This window comes from Oncorhynchus tshawytscha, linkage group LG09 (assembly GCF_018296145.1).
Source record: "Oncorhynchus tshawytscha isolate Ot180627B linkage group LG09, Otsh_v2.0, whole genome shotgun sequence".
In the NCBI taxonomy this organism is placed as follows: Eukaryota; Metazoa; Chordata; class Actinopteri; order Salmoniformes; family Salmonidae; genus Oncorhynchus; species Oncorhynchus tshawytscha.
The window spans coordinates 68,878,967-68,896,151 of NC_056437.1; the positions used below are offsets into that span (position 1 = coordinate 68,878,967).

General features: G+C 43.2%; 2 protein-coding genes across 3 annotated transcripts in view; one reads left to right on the plus strand and one right to left on the minus strand.

Annotated features, from left to right (window-relative positions):
- LOC112259172 (interferon a3-like) overlaps positions 1-17,185 on the minus strand; it is a 148,176-nt gene that overhangs the window by 110,890 nt on the left and 20,101 nt on the right. The gene's annotated exons all lie outside the window — the stretch shown is intronic.
- Positions 7,001-11,094, plus strand: LOC112258508 (interferon a3). 2 transcript variants are annotated; one of them, XM_024432929.2, is made up of 6 exons: positions 7,001-7,404; positions 7,578-7,665; positions 7,962-8,036; positions 8,167-8,316; positions 10,359-10,436; positions 10,771-11,094. In XM_024432929.2, the coding sequence occupies exons 2-6, from the start codon at positions 7,579-7,581 to the stop codon at positions 10,858-10,860; spliced, it is 480 nt and encodes a 159-aa protein (XP_024288697.1). In that variant the 5' UTR covers positions 7,001-7,404; position 7,578; the 3' UTR covers positions 10,861-11,094. The 2 variants fall into 2 exon arrangements, with proteins under 2 accessions (XP_024288697.1, XP_024288696.1); XM_024432928.2 differs by lacking the exon at positions 7,001-7,404 and having other exon boundaries at positions 7,531-7,665.

The following is a 17,185-nucleotide window of genomic DNA, read 5'->3' on the forward strand; positions in this document are numbered from 1 at the left end:
TAGGCTATACATAGCCTAATGTAACAATGTTTTTGCATATTTATTTTTGTATTTAAGAAGGCCATTGTATTTATTACTGCAACCCTTTATGGAAATGTTTGTTATTGTAATAATGACATATATTTTGATTAACTAAATTATTTTACACATTTTTTTCAGACTTAACTTCATTTTTTTTTTACAGCTGTAATCTTTTTTAATCAAATAAATTGTAATTGATCCCATACACATATTTAGGAGATGTTTTAATGGGTGTAGCGAAATGCTTGTTGTCCTAGCTCTACCGCTGCAGTAATATCTAACAATACACAACGATACGCACAAATCTAAAAGTAAAAGATTGAACATAAGAAACATAGAAATATTAGGAGGAGCAATGTCTGAGTCCGGAGTATATATATATATAATGTACCAGTCAAAAGTTTGGACACACCTCACGGTTTTTCTTTATTTTTACTATTTTCTACATTGTAGAATAATAGTGAATACATCAACACTATGAAATAACACATATGGAATCATGTAGTAACCAAACAAGTGTTAAAGAAATCAAAATATATGTTATATTTGAGATTCTTCAAAGTATCCACCCTTTGTCTTGATGACACTTTTGGCATTCTCTGAACCAGCTTCAGGAGGTAGTCACCTGGAATGCATTTCAATTAACAGGTGTCCCCTGTTAAAAGTTAATTTGTGGAATTTCTTTCCTTCTTTATGCGTTTGAGCCAATCATTTGTCTTGTGACAAGGTAGGGGTGGTATACAGAAGCACTATTTGCGAAAAGACCAAGTCCATATTACGGCAGGAACAGCTCAAATAAACAATGAGAAATGACAGTCCATCATTTCTCTTAGAGCTAGGGGGCAGTGTTCGGAAGTTCGGATAAATGACGTGCCCAAAGTAAACTGCCTGTTACTCAGGCCCAGAAGCTAGGATATGCATATAATTGCATTGAATAGAAAACACTCTAAAGTTTCTAAAACTGTTAAAAGTATGTCTGTGAGTGTAACAGAACTGATATGGCAGGCAAAAACCCAAGGAAAATCCTTCCAGAGTTCTCTTTTTGAGGTCACAGTCCATTCAAATGCTTGTCTATGGGATATTCAAAGGAATTCCTCCCAGATTGCAGTTCCTATGGCTTCCACTAGATGTCAACAGCCTTTAGAATGGGTTTTAGGCTTGTTTTTTGAAAAATGACTTAGTAGTTGTAGTTTTCAAGGTGGCTCTTATTTTGACTGTAGTCTTGTGTGGATGAGAGCGCTCACTTCGTTATTTATCTCCGGTATTGAACATACTACATTCCGTCTCAAATTGTATTGTTTATTTACATATTAGGGTACCTGAGGATTGATTAGAAACGTTGTTTGACTTGTTTGGACGAAGTTTATTGGTAACTTTTGGGATTGCTTTGTCTGCATGTTGAACGAGTGGAATGGGTGGATTACTGAATCAAACGCGCCAACTAAACTGACTTTTTTTGGGATTTAAAGAAGGACTTTATCGAACAAAAGAACCATTTGTTGTGTATCTGGGATTGCAAACAGAGGAAGATCTTCAAAGGTAAAAAAAAAAATTCCCGCTATTTCTGATTTTTGTGACGCCTCTGCTGATTTGGAAAATGTTTTTAATGCTGGTGTACGTGGGGCGCTGTCCTCAGATAATCGCATGGTATGCTTTAGCCGTAAAGCCTTTTGGAAATCTGACAAAGCGGTTGAATTGACAAGAAGTTAAGCTTTTAAATGATGTAAGATATGTATTTTCAAGAATGTTTAATATTACAATTTTGTCACTTGAATTTGGCGCACTCCAGCTTTACCGGATGTTGTCAATTTTGATCCCAGTAACGGGATCACTGCACTAAGAGGGAATTGAATGTCAGTCAATGCGGGAAATTTCTAGAACTTTGAACATTTCTTCAAGTGCAGTTGCAAAAACCATCAAGCGCTATGAGGAAACTGGCTCTCATGAGGACAGCCACACGAAGACCAATGGTTACATCTGCTCCAGAGGAGAAGTTCATTTGTTTACCAGCTTCAGAAATTGCAGACCAAAAAAAAGCTTCACAGAGTTCTTGTAACAGACACATCTTAACATCGTGTTCAGGGGAGACTGCCTGAATCTGTCCTTCATGGTCGAATTGATGCAACGAAAACACTACTTATGTGTGTGTGTGTGTGTGTGTGTGTGTGTGTGTGTGTGTGTGTGTGTGTGTGTGTGTGTGTGTGTGGGTGCGTGCGCGTGCGTGTGCGTGTGCGTGTGATGGGATGTATTGACATTATGGACAGTATGTGGATAGAATTATTATTTTTAATGAATTTGCAAACATTTCTAAAAACCTGTGTTTGCTTTGTCATTATTGGGTTTTGTGTCTCGATTGACAAATATATTTTTTAGCTATTTTAGAATTAGGCTGTAACTTAACAAAGTTTGGAAAACGTCAATGGGGATGAATACTTTCCGAATGCACTGTACCTTAGTTGAATGCTCTGTTTGTCGCTGTGAATAGAGCACAGCAGAGTACATTTAAGTAGAGTAGAGTACAGTACAGTATATATTAATTCAGTAGAGTATATTACAGTAGAGTTTAATTCAGTACAGTACAGTAGAGTTTAATTCAGTAGAGTATAGTACAGTTTAGTACATTAGAGTAAAGTAGGCTACACTCTACTGTGCAGTACTCTACTGTACTGAATTATTCTTTACTTTACTGTACTGTACACTGTACTGTAGCGAACTATCCTCTACTGTGCTCTACTGTATTGTACTGTCCTGTACACTGTACTGTAATGAACTGTACTCTACTGTACACTCCACTGTAATGAATTTGTGGAATTTCTTTCCTTCTTATAAATGTGTTTTAGCCAATCAGTTGTGTTGTGACAAGGTAGGGGTGGTATACTGAACATGGCACAATTTGCTAAAATACCAAGTCCATATTTCTGTCAGGAACAGCTCAAATAAGCAAAGAGAAATGACAGTCCATCATTACTTTAAGACATGAATGTCAGTCAATGCAGGAAATTTCTAGAACTTTTAAATGTTTCTTCAAGTGCAGCTGCAAAAACCATAAAGCGCTATTATGAAACTGGCTCTCGTGAGGACAGCCCCAGGAAAGGAAGACATAGAGTAACATCTGCTAAAGAGGAAAAGTTCATTAGAGTTACCAGCTTCAGAAATTGCAGCCCAAATAAATGCTTCACAGAGTTCAAGTAACAGACACATCTCAACATCAAGTGTTCAGGGGAGACTGCCAGAATCAGTCCTTCATGGTCGAATTGATGCAAAGAAAACACTACTTATATATATATGTGTGTGTGTGTGTGTGTGTGTGTGTGTGTGTGTGTGTGTGTGTGTGTGTGTGTGTGTGTGTGTGTGTGTGTGTGTGTGTGTGTGTGTGTGTGTGTGTGATGGGATATATTTACATTATGGACAGTATGTGGATAGAATTATTATTTTTTATAAATTTGCTAACTTTTCTGGAAACCTTGCTTTGTCATTATGGGGTATTGTGTCATTATTGAAGAAGATTCTTAAAGAAATCATAGACATTTAGGCTATGTTTTATAAGTTTGAACAGCACAGTATGGAATGGCACAGTTCAATACAATAGAGCACAGTAGAGTACAATAACGTATAGGATAGTACAGTACAGTAGATATTCATTCAGTACAGTACAGTGTAGTTTAATTCAGTAGAGTACAGTACAGTTTAGTAAATTTGTGTAAAGTAGGCTACACTCTACTGTGCTGTACTCTACTGTACGTTACTTTCCTTTACTTTACTGTACTGTACACTGTACTGTAATGAACTGTACTCTACTGTACTCTTCTGTATTGTACTGTACTGTACACTCTACTGAAATTAACTGGACTGTACTACACTCCACTGTAATGAATTGTACTCTGCTGTTCTCTATTGAACTGTGCTCTCCAAATCTATCCATGGACATTGAAATGAACAAACAAACCAAAATTCTGACCAAAGAAAGAAGGCCGGTCCAGACAGCACCGTGCTTGGTGGGTGTGCACTATGTATCCCTGTATTCAGTTGAAGTCGGAAGTTTACATTCACTGAGGTTGGAGCCACTAAGATTTGTTTTTCAACCACTCCACATATTTCTTGTTAACAAACTACAGTTTTGGCAAGTCGGTTAGAACATCTACTTTGTGCATGACACAAGTCTTTTTTCCAACAATTGTTTACAGACAGATTATTTCACATATAATTCACTATATCACAATTCCAGTGGGTCAGAAGTTTACCTACAAAGTTGACTGACTTTAAACAGCTTAGAAACTTCCAAAAAATGATGTCATGGCTTTAGAAGCTTCTGATAGGCTAATTGACATAATTTGAGTCAATTGGAGGTGTACCTGTGGATGTACTTCAAGGCCTACCTTCAAACTCAGTGTATCTTTGCCTGACATCAAGGGAAAATCAAAAGAAATCAGCCAAGACCTAAACAAAAAAATGTAGACCTCCACAAGTCTGGTTCATCCTTGGGAGCAATTTCCAAACGCCTGAAGGTAACCTCGTTCATCTGTACAAACAATAGTACGCAAGTATAAACACCATGGGAACATGCAGCAGTCATACCGCTCAGGAAGGAGACGCGTTCTGTCTCCCAGAGATGAACGTACTTTGATGCAAAAAGTGCAAATCAATCCCAGAACAACAGCAAATGACCTTGTTTGTAACTGCACATAGGGACAAAGATCATACTTTTTGGAGAAATGTCCTCTGGTCTGATGAATCAAAAATAGAACTGTTTGTCCATCATGACCATCGTTATGTTTAGAGGAAAAAGGGGGAGGTTTGCAAGCCGAAGAACACCATCCCAACCGTGAAGCACAGGGGTGGCAGCATCATATTGTGGGGGTGCTTTGCTGCAGGAGACTGGTGCACTTCACACAATAGATGGCATCGTGAGGCAGGAAAATGATGTGGATATATTGAAGCAACATTTCAAGACATCAGTCAGGAAGTTAAAGCTTGGTCGCAAATGAGTCTTCCAAATTTACAATGACACCAAGAATACTTCCAAGGTTGTGGCAAAAGGGCTTTTAAGGACCACAAAGTCAAGGTATTGGAGTGGCCTTCACAAAGCCCTGACTTCAATCCTATTGAAAATTTGTGGGCAGAACTGTAAAAGCGTGTGTGAGCAAAGAGGCCTTCAAACCTGACTCAGTTACACCAGCTCTGTCAGGAGGAATGTGCCAGAAATCACCCAACTTATTGTGGGAAGCTTGTGGAAGGCTACCCGAAACATTTGACCCAAGTTAAACAATTGCAAGGCAATGCAACCAAATACTAATTGAGTGTATGTAAACTTCTGACCCACGGGAAATGTGATGAATGAAATAAAAGCTGAACTAAATCATTCTCTCTACTATTATTCTGATATTTCACATTCTTAAAATAAAGACCAAAGATAGGGAATTTTTACTTGGATTAAATGTTAGGAATTGTGAAAAACTGAAATGAATTGTTTTTGGCTAAGGTGTATGTAGTCTTCCGACTTCAACTGTACATTGGGATGATACCGTTTAGACATTGTTTGCTCATTGACGTCTTACACATTCTAAATTCCACAGTTCTACATCGTTTATAGGTCGGCTAGATATCAACATTCTATTATGATATCTTGGCAACATCTTCCTAATGTACAAATATTCTTCAAACTACATATTCCCTACCCAATTCGATATGTCAGCCAAAGGTGTCTAATATTACTGGGGAGAAAACTCAGGGGAAACTGATGACATCACACAACTTGTGTAAAACAGCTGGGAAAACCCCAAAATGAGTCCACCGCAGACGTGTCATGGGACATAAGAAGAAGTTTCAGCACCATTAACAGGTATCACTGCTAGCACTAAAACGCATGAAGATGTCAGCCACTTCAGCACATTGGACATCGCCACACAGCAAAGATTCTATCAGTGGTTCTGTGTTGTGGCTGCAGCCCTTTTGCTACTGTTATTGCCATGTTTGTAAAACTATAGGCAATAAATTGATGATATATGTGACGGGAAATATCTCTCTCGGACTCTTTGGTATCACGTTTCAAGTGTCCCTCTTATGATTCATGGATGGTCCCCAATAGAAAAAAAAGATTTTATACATAAGGCCTACAACTAAGGCTATATCAAATAACACCAAGTCCCGTATTTATAAAGCATCTCAGAGAGTAGCATTGCTGATCTAGGATCAGTTTTGCCTTATAGATTATAATGAATGGACAGAGGGGGTCCTGATGCTAGATCAGCACTCCAACTCTGAGACGCTTTATGAATGAATGCAGCAGAATAATTAGGCTGCATCTGAAATTTTAGCCTATAACATGACATTTCAATATGAAACCACCTATTACATCTTATCAAGACCCTGATGGAACAGGTGTGTTCGTACTGGGTTGAAACAAAAGCCTGCACCTCCTCCTGCTTGTCTCCAGGATCGTGCAGACAGTTTTGGTGACCACTTTCCTACAGTATATGATCTGTACATTTGAACAGGCTTTTTATTTTATGAATTAATCGAAATATTTTATAGAAAAAGGAGCAATAAACCAATGCCAAGATTTTACCTTGCATAGTCATTCAAAAACGTCCCGAACACTATGACTCAAACACACACACACACACACACACACACACACACACACACACACACGCACGCACGCACGCACACACACACACACACACACACACACACACACACACACACACACACACACACACACAGTAGAATAGCCCTGTAAAAACGATTGACTCTGTAGGGAAAATATCCCTGACATCGAAGCCTATACCAAGGAAATATTGTCACATATTATTTTTCATTTCCCCTTGTAATAAAAACGACAAATAGAAAGTTCCAACAAATTATGTTGTCGTTGCTTTTCAACGTTGCATCACCAGCAGACAAAAGTAGGGTGAAAGTGGGTTACGTCATCGTGAAAATGAAAGTTGAGAGATGTGGGTATTGACGCTGACGTCTCCCATTCACTTTTCATTTGAAGCGCAACAGCAGAAGACAACGGAACAACATTTCGGACTAACTTTGAACGAAACCCACTAAATTAATGTATTATATGGCTACATTTCTTTAAAAGTGTGGGTTTTATTTCGACTTCGACGATTTTGTTATCAGACTTTTTTCTATCGGTTCAAGCGAAGTTATTGGCAGTTGAAAGCAAAGCTCGCGAATAGCCTATTCTCGCTATAGTAATAGTCTAGCCGATATCTAAATTGAATAATCTTATTTTGTGGTTCAACTATAATTTAAAGCTGATTTCAAGGAAAATGTGAATAGATTTACATGGATTTGTTCGTCCAGGAGACGGGGCAGGCATGGAATTCCAAGTGCTACATGTGCTAGTCTGGAAAATGAAAGTTCCCGCCTCCGGTAGGTTGATCAGGGGGATTTCTCTATGCAGCTTTCCCTTTCCCAATTCCACATAAAACTACTTAACACAGCCAAGATGTTCAAACTCATCTGGATAACTAACAGCGAAACAAACTGCTATTTACAATGTATACAATGCAGAGCTGGAGTTGTATTTTTCTTATTATTTGCAGTATGCAGAGCGTGTGTCATTGCTGTGACTGGATCCGACACCACTACGGTCACTTGAGCGCAGAATACCTTTCCCTGCTGGACCAGATGGTGAGTTATTAGCGCACTGTAAGAGGAGACTGAATGCATGTATTAAGGATAGCAAAACAACCAACCAAGCAAAATAGTAATGTGTTTCATGTTTAGCATCTGTGTTAAAAAACTGTTAGCCTATATTTGAATGTACATAGTAAAAGGGCTCTAATGCTATAATGACAGCTAGATCAAGAGACGCTATCTACATTAGGCCTACTGTACTTGCAGTATAAGCTATACTTTATGTCTGTCTTGATTGTTCTTGAAGTATTTGACACGTGACTTAACATACTATATTGATTGTTTTCCAGGGAGGAGATATCACAAAACAGAATGCCCCTGTCCTTTTCCCAACATCACTTTACAGACACATAGATGATGCTGAGGTAAAGACTAGAATTTTGACTTATCATGTTCTGATATGCTTTGGTATGGCGATCTTGACCCAATGTTATATTGATGGCATAACAGAAGCCTATACTGTTTCTAATCTTCTTTTTATATCTTCCTGTGTAGTTTGAGGACAAAGTCATATTCCTGAAAGAGACCATCTATCAAATCACAAAACTGTTTGATGGGAATATGAAATCTGTCACCTGGGACAAGAAAAACCTGGACGATTTCCTCAACATTCTAGAACGCCAATTGGAGAACCTTAATTCCTGTGTAAGTAACGGGTCTATTTAAAGTATAATCCCTGTTTTGGTCAGGGCTCTCCAACCCCATTCTTGGAGAGTTACCTTCCTGTAGGTTTTCGCGCCAACCCCAGTTGTAACTAACCTGATTCAGTTTGTCAACCACCTAATTAATCATGTGTTGTAGATTAGGGTTGGAGTGAAAACCTTCAGGAAGGTAGTTTCTCCTGGAACATTGTTGGAGTGCCCTGGTTTAGGTGTAGCCTACTAACTCTACAATTGGAAAAATCTATGTATAAAGTGCATATAAAGTATTCAACCCCTTGACTTGTTCCACATTTTGTTACGTTACAGCTTTTTCTCAAATTGATTAAATAGATTTCCCCCCTCATCAATCCACACACAATACCCAATAATGACAAAGCAAAACCGTGTTTTATACATTTTTGCAAATGTATTAACAATAAAAAACTGAAATATCACATTTACATAAGTATTCAGACCCTTTACTCAGTACTTTGTTGAAGAACCTTTGGCAGTGATTACAGCCTTGAGTCTTATTGGGTATCATGCTACAAGCTTGGCACATCTGTATTTGGGGAATTTCTGTCATTCTTCTCTGCAGATCCTCTCAAGATCTATCAGGTTGGATAGGGTGCGTTGCTGCACAGCTATTTTCAGGTCTCTCCAGTGATGTTCGATCAGGTCAAGTCCGGGCTCTGGCTGGGCCACTCAAGGACATTCAGAGACTTGTCCCGAAGCCACTCCTGTGTTGTCTTGGCTGTATGCTTAGGGTCGTTGTCCTGTTGGAAGGTGAACCTTTGCCCCAGTCTGAGGTCCTGAGCGCTCTGGAGCAGGTTTTCATCAAGGATGTCTCTGTACTTTGCTCCGTTCATCTTTCCCCCGATCCTGACTAGTCTCCCAGTCCCTGCCAATGAAAAACATCCCCACAGCATGATGCTGCCACCATGATACTTAACTGTAGGGATGGTGCAAGGTTTCCTCCAGATGTGATGATTGGCATTCAGGCCAAATACAGACACTTGTTTCTCATGGTCTGAAAGTCCTTTAGGTGCCTTTTGGCAAACTCCAAGCGGGCTGCAATGTGCCTTTTACTGAGGAGTGGCTTCCGTCTGGCCACTTTACCATAAAGGCCTGATCGGTGGAGTACTGCAGAGATGGTTGTCTTTCTCGATGGCTTTCCCATCCCCACAGAGGAAATCTGGAGCTCTGTCAGAGTGACCATCGGGTTCTTGGTCACCTCCCTGACAATGGCCCTTCTACCCCTGATTGCTCAGTTTGACCTGGCGGCCAGCTCTAGTAAGTCTTGGTGGTTACAAAGTACCCTTTCCCAGATCTGTAACTCGACACAATCTTGTCTCGGAGCTCTGCGGACGATTTCCTCAACTTCATGGCCTGGTTTTTGCTCTGACATGCACTGTCAACTGTAGGACCTTAAATATACAGGTTTGTGCCTTTCCAAATCATGTTCAATCAGTTGATTTTACTTCGGGTGGACTCCAATCAAAGTGTAGAAACATCTCCGGGATGATCAATGAAAACAGGATGCACCTGAGCTGAATTTTGAATCTCAAAGCAAAGGGTCTGAATTCATATGTCAATAAGGTATTTATGTTTTTGCATTGTCATTATTGGATATTGTGTGTAGATTGATGAGGATTCTTTTTCTTTAATCCATTTTAGAATAAGGCTGTAACTTAACAAAATTTGGAAAAAGGGAAGGGGTCTGAATACTTTCCGAACTTACTGTGTATGGGTAATTACAGATTTTGAGTCATTTTGCGACGTCACATAAATAATACTGCAGCAATGAGAAATGTAAATTATTGTGGATTATTATTAATGAACATTTTTTGTAAGCTTTGATTCATATTTCATTATGGCAAATCAAGTTTGATATTTTAAAGTGGAAATTACAATCTTTAGAATCCTTTTCAAACATTGAATACATGTTAAGGTTCCATTTCCTGCCGTGCAAGAAAAAAAAAAATTGATCAAATGAAGATCCTACATCTGTATGACGCTAATGTTTTGTTTAATTTTGTCCAACAGGTATCACCTGCCATGAAACCTGAGAGGAGACTGAAACGGTACTTCAAGAAGTTGAATAGTAAGGTTCTGAGAAAAATGGTGAGTTTGGTTTCATATGGCAACATGTTTAATGCATGTAGTCAAATGAATATAAACTAGGCTAGGCTAAACTTGAGCAGTGTTCATTTAAAAAAAAAAGTGGGTTCTGGGGCCGTATGTATCAAGCATCTCAGAGAAGTGCTGATCTAGTATCAGGTCTCCTCTGTCCTTGTTTATAGTGATCCAAAAGACAAAACTGATCCTAAATCAGCACTCCTACTCTGAGAAGCTTTACATTTGGCACCAGTCCTACTCTGTTGTTCAAGACAATATGTTCATTATTTTGCCAAGATAGGTCACCCCTCTAATATTTGAAATTTTCTGTTTTTTTCAGAACTACAGTGCACAGGCGTGGGAGCTCATCAGGAAAGAGATGAAACGTCATCTGCAAAGATTGGATATCCTTGCAGCACAGATGTACTGATCATCCAGACTCATTTCAGAAGCTACGCCCTTACCAGTTTATAAAGCATGAATACAATCATGTGGGACCCTGTCAGTCTATTTATTATATTTAAATCCATAAATTATTGTTTTTTATTTTTATAATTTATATTTTGTATTTCCCTTTTGTACATGTGTTGAACTCAACTGTATTGCCGGTCTACTTGAAAAACCAGTGAAAGAATAATATTGCAAACGTGAATAAAAACGTATTTAGTACAAATTTTCCAAATTTCATTCTTGTCTGAAACTAATGAGTGTGGATTTATAACATCTCATCTAACCATCATAGGGGATGCACATTAAACTTGTTGCTGATTAGTCAAATATTAATTTCTACTTTAAGTTTATGTATGCTTGTAGTTTTTGTTTCTTTATGTAACTATTTTTACTGTGTTTTTGTACTTTGTGAGTGTTGCTGTTCATGTTTTTCCTGTTCGTTTTATGTGTGGTAATCACACAAGGGCAGGTGGCTGAAGGGGGTGGGGAGATCTGGGTGAGGAGTAGAGGATAATCTGGGGGACCAGAACCAGAATTTTTAGCTCCCACTTGACCTTGTGGATTTTCATTTATAAAGTCTGTCCATTGTATTAAACACTTGTATGTCTTACTACGATTGGAGGAGAAATAAGAAAAAAGACAAAATGGAAAAAGAGACAAAAAACAAGCAATACTTTCAATGGATAATAGTTTAGTCCCCTGAACGAGGCAGGGTGCTGGTGGGCAAGAAATAAAAACTAATAATTTATATAGCTTAGTCATATACAGTGGGGCAAAAAAGTGTTCAGTCAGCCACCAATTGTGCAAGTTCTCCCACTTCAAAAGATGAGAGAGGCCTGTAATTTTCATCATAGGTACACTTCAACTATGACAGACAAAATTAGATTTTTTTCCCCCCAGAAAATCACATTGTAGGATTTTTAATGAATTTATATGCAAATTATGGTGGAAAATAAGTATTTGGTCAATAACAAAAGTTGATCTCAATACTTTGTTATATACCCTTTGTTGGCAATGACAGAGGTCAAACGTTTTCTGTAAGTCTTCACAAGGTTTCCACACGCTGTTACTGGTATTTTGGCCCATTCCTCCATGCAGATCTCCTCTAGAGCAGTGATGTTTTGGGGCTGTTGCTGGGCAACACGGACTTTCAACTCCCTCCAAAGATTTTCTATGGGGTTGAGATCTGGAGACTGGCTAGGCCACTCCAGGACCTTGAAATGCTTCTTTTTACGAAGCCACTCCTTCATTGTCCGGGCGGTGTGTTTGGGATATTTGTCATGCAAAAAGACCCAGCCACGTTTCATCTTCAATGCCCTTGCTGATGGAATGAGGTTTTCACTCAAAATCTCACAATACATGGCCCCATTCATTCTTTCCTTTACACGGATCAGTCGTCCTGGTCCCTTTGCAGAAAAACAGCCCCAAAGCATGATGTTTCCACCCCCATGCTTCACAGTAGTTATGGTGTTCTTCAGATGCAACTCAGCATTCTTTGTCCTCCAAACACGACGAGTTGAGTTTTTACCAAAAAGTTATATTTGGTTTCATCTGACCATATGACATTCTCCCAATCTTCTTCTGGATCATCCAAATGCTCTCTAGCAAACTTCAGACGGGCCTGGACATGTACTGGCTTAAGCAGGGGGACACGTCTGGCACTGCAGGATTTGAGTCCCTGGCGGCGTAGTGTGTTACTGATGTAGGCTTTGTTACTTTGGTCCCAGCTCTCTGCAGGTCTTTCACTAGGTCCCCCCGTGTGGTTCTGGGATTGTTGCTCACCGTTCTTGTGATCATTTTCACCTCACGGGGTGAGATCTTGTGTGGGGTTGCCCCAGATCGAGGGAGATTATCAGTGGTCTTGTATGTCTTCCATTTCCTAATAATTGCTCCCACAGTTGATTTCTTCAAACCTAGCTGCTTACCTATTACAGATTCAGTCTTCCCAGCCTAGTGCAGGTCTACAATTTTGTTTCTGGTGTCCTTTGATAGCTCTTTGGTCTTGGCCATCGTGGAGTGTGACTGTTTGAGGTTGTGGACAGGTGTCTTTTATACTGATAACAAGTTCAAACAGGTGCCATTAACACAGGTAACGAGTGGAGGACAGAGGAGCCTCTTAAAGAAGAAGTTACAGGTCTGTGAGAGCCAGAAATCCTGTTTGTTTGTAGGTGACCAAATACTTATTTTCCACCACAATTTGCAAATAAATTCATAAAAAATCCTACAATGTGATTTTCTGGAATTATTTTCTCATTTTGTCTGTCATAGTTGAAGTGTGCCTATGCTGAAAATTACAGGCCTCTCTCATCTTTTTAAGTGGGAGAACTTGCACAATTGGTGGCTGACTAAATACTTTTTTGCCCCTCTGTATATATACCTTTTAAGTGGCATCATGGGGATCCTCCTAATAATTCTCAGTGGATAAATGAAGTCAATTGTTGTATAACATTAGACAAAGTGTGTATTAAATAGGCCAATGTGGCAGCACACAGTCCTTTCATAAAACTTGGAATTTCTTGATAGAATAGAGTTATTGTAGATATATACTGTATATCCATTTGTATAATGGTATGAGGTTATATGAGGTCATTATTTAACATCTAGAATGGAGTATATACGTGTTTACATTGTATGGTATAATACTCAGAGCCCCACCTGTTTCAATCCCTACCTCTTTAGCAAGAAATACAGTTTTGTTTTTGTTGTTGCCTGTTTTGCATGTAATTTTGGTATTAATACGTGTCAGATATCAGTTTGCAAACAATGTTTTTAAAAAATATTTTAGTTCAAACTTGTTATGGCTGCAATCCCACTATCGGGATAAGTGTCATCAACAACCGCTGAATAGCATAACGCCACATACAATAAATATTACTACAAATATTTATATTCATGAAATCACAAGTGCAATATAGGAAAACACAGTTTAGCCTTTTGTTAATCCACCTGTCGTGTCAGATTTTGAAATGATGCTTTACAGTTATAAGCAATCCAAGCGTTTTTGTATGTTTATCGATCGCACGATAAAACATTAAGTACACTTAGCATCAGGTAGCTTGGTCACGAAAATCAGAAAAGCAATCAAATTAATAATTTACCTTTGATGATCTTCGGATGTTTGCTACTCTGCCTGCTACTCAGGCCCAGAAGCTAGGATATACATATTATTAGTAGATTTGGATAAAAACACTCTGAAGTTTCTAAAACTATTTGACTGATGTCTGTGAGTATAACAGAACTTATTTGGCAGGCGACACCCCGAGGTATCACGCCAGATTTCCTCCCCTTCCTCTGAAGAGGAGGTGTGGCAAGGATCGGACCAATATGCGGCATGGTAAGTGTCCATGGTATTTAATAAGAACACTCAACATGAACACAAATACAAAACAACAAAGTGAACTGGCAACGAAACAGTCCCGTGTGGCACAAACACTGACACAGGAAACAATCACCCACAAAATACCCAAAGAACATGGCTGCCTAAATATAGTTCCCAATCAGAGACAACGATAAACACCTGCCTCTGATTGAGAACCAATCTAGGCAACCATAGACTTACATAAACACCTAGACTAGGCCACACCCCATAAACATACAAAATCCCTAGACCAGACAAAACACATAAATCCCCCATGTCACACCCTGACCTAGCCAAAATAATAAAGAAAACAAAGATAACTAAAGCCAGGGCGTGACAGTAACCCCCCCCAAAGGTGCAGACTTCCGACACCTAAATCCATAGGAGAGGGTCTGGGTGGGCGTCTGTCCACGGTGACGGCTATAGCGCGGGACGTGGACCCCACTCCACCATAGTCTTAGTCCGTTCTTGTGGCCTCCTAGGAACGGCGACCCTCGCCGCCAACTTAGGACTGGCAACCCTACTAAAAGGGCCCCACTGGACTAAACAAACTCCTCCGGACTGAGGGGTAGCTTAGGGCTGAGGGGCAGCTCAGGACTGAGAGGTAGCTCAGGACTGAGAGGTAGCTCAGGACTGAGGGGTAACTCAGGACTGAGGGGTAGCTCAGGACTGAGAGGTAGCTCAGGACTGAGAGGTAGCTCAGGACTGAGAGGTAGCTCAGGACTGAGAGGTAGCTCAGGCTGGTTGACGGCTCTGGCGGATCCTGGCTGACTGGTGGCTCTGGCGGATCCTGGCTGACTGACGGCTCTGGCGGATCCTGGCTGACTGGCGGCTCTGGCGGATCCTGGCTGACTGGCGGCTCTGGCGGATCCTGGCTGATTGACGGCTCTGGCGGATCCTGGCTGACTGGCGGCTCTGGCAGATCCTGGCTGAATGGCGGCTCTGGCGGATCCTGGCTGAATGGTGGCTCTGGCGGATCCTGGCTGACTGGCGGCTCTGGCGAATCCAGGCTGACTGGCGGCTCTGGCAGCTCCTGGCTGAATGGCGGCTCTGGCGGCTCCTGGCTGACTGGCGGCTCTGGCGGATCCTGGTTGACTGGCAGCTCTGGCGGCTCCTGGCTGACCGGCGGCTCTGGCGGATCCTGGCTGACTGGCGGCTCTGGCGGATCCTGGCTGACTGACGGCTCTGGCGGATCCTGGCTGACTGGCGGCTCTGGCAGAACCTGGCTGAATGGCGGCTCTGGCGGATCCTGGCTGAATGGTGGCTCTGGCAGATCCTGGCTGACTGGCGGCTCTGGCAAATCCAGGCTGACTGGCGGCTCTGGAAGCTCCTGGCTGAATGGCGGCTCTGGCGGCTCCTGGCTGACTGGCGGCTCTGGCGGATCCTGGCTGACTGGCAGCTCTGGCGGCTCCTGGCTGACCGGCGGCTCTGGCGGATCCTGGCTGACCGGCGGCTCTGGCGGCTCCTTGCAGACTGGCGGCTCTGGCAGATCCTGGCTGAACGGCGGCTCTGGCGGATTCTGGCTGACCGGCGGCTCTGGCGGATCCTTGCAGACCGGCGGCTCTGGCGGCTCCTTGCAGACCGCCGGCTCTGGCGGCTCCTTGCAGACTGGCGGCTCTGGCGGCTCCTGGCTGAATGCCGGCTCTGGCGGCTCCTGGCTGACTGGTGACTCTGGCAGATCCTGGCTGAATGGCGGCTCTGGCGGATCCTGGCTGACTGGCAGCTCTGGCGAATCCAGGCTGACTGGCAGCTCTGGCGGATCCTGGCTGACTGGCAGCTCTGGCGGCTCCTGGCTGACCGGCGGCTCTGGCGGATCCTGGCTGACTGGCAGCTCTGGCGGCTCCTTGCAGACTGGCGGCTCTGGCAGATCCTGGCTGACCGGCGGCTCTGGCGGCTCCTTGCAGACCGGCGGCTCTGGCGGCTCCTTGCAGACTGGCGGCTCTGGTGGCTCCTGGCTGAATGGCGGCTCTGACGGCTCCTGGCTGACTGGCGGCTCTGGCGGATCCTGGCTGACTGGCAGCTCTGGCGGCTCTGGCGGCTCCTGGCTGACTGGCGGTTCTGGCGGCTCCTTGCAGACTGGCGGCTCTGGCAGATCCTGGCTGACCGGCAGCTCTGGCGGCTCCTTGCAGACCGGCGGCTCTGGCGGCTCCTTGCAGACTGGCGGCTCTGGCGGCTCCTGGCTGAATGCCGGCTCTGGCGGCTCCTGGCTGACTGGTGACTCTGGCAGATCCTGGCTGAATGGCGGCTCTGACGGCTCCTGGCTGACCGGCGGCTCTGGCGGATCCTGGCTGACTGGCAGCTCTGGCGGCTCCTTGCAGACTGGTGGCTCTGGCAGATCCTGGCTGACCGGCGGCTCTGGCGGCTCCTTGCAGACCGGCGGCTCTGGCGGCTCCTTGCAGACTGGCGGCTCTGGTGGCTCCTGGCTGAATGGCGGCTCTGACGGCTCCTGGCTGACTGGCGGCTCTGGCGGATCCTGGCTGACTGGCAGCTCTGGCGGCTCTGGCGGCTCCTGGCTGACTGGCGGTTCTGGCGGCTCCTTGCAGACTGGCGGCTCTGGCAGCTCCTGGCTGACCGGCGGCTCTGGCGGATCCTGGCTGACCGGCGGCTCTGGCGGATCCTGGCTGACCGGCGGCTCTGGCGGATCCTGGCTGACCGGCGGCTCTGGCGGCTCCTTGCAGACTGGCGGCTCTGGCAGATCCTGGCTGACCGGCGGCTCTGGCGGATCCTGGCTGACCGGCGGCTCTGGCGGCTCCTTGCAGACCGGCGGCTCTAGCGGCTCCTTGCAGACTGGCGGCTCTGGCGGCTCCTTGCAGACTGGCGACTCTGGCGGCTCCTTGCAGACTGGCGACTCTGGCAGCTCTGGACAGGCGGGAGACTCTAGCAGCTCTGGACAGGCAGGAGACTCTAGCAGCTCAGGACAGACTGGCCGGAGACTCTAGGAGCTCTG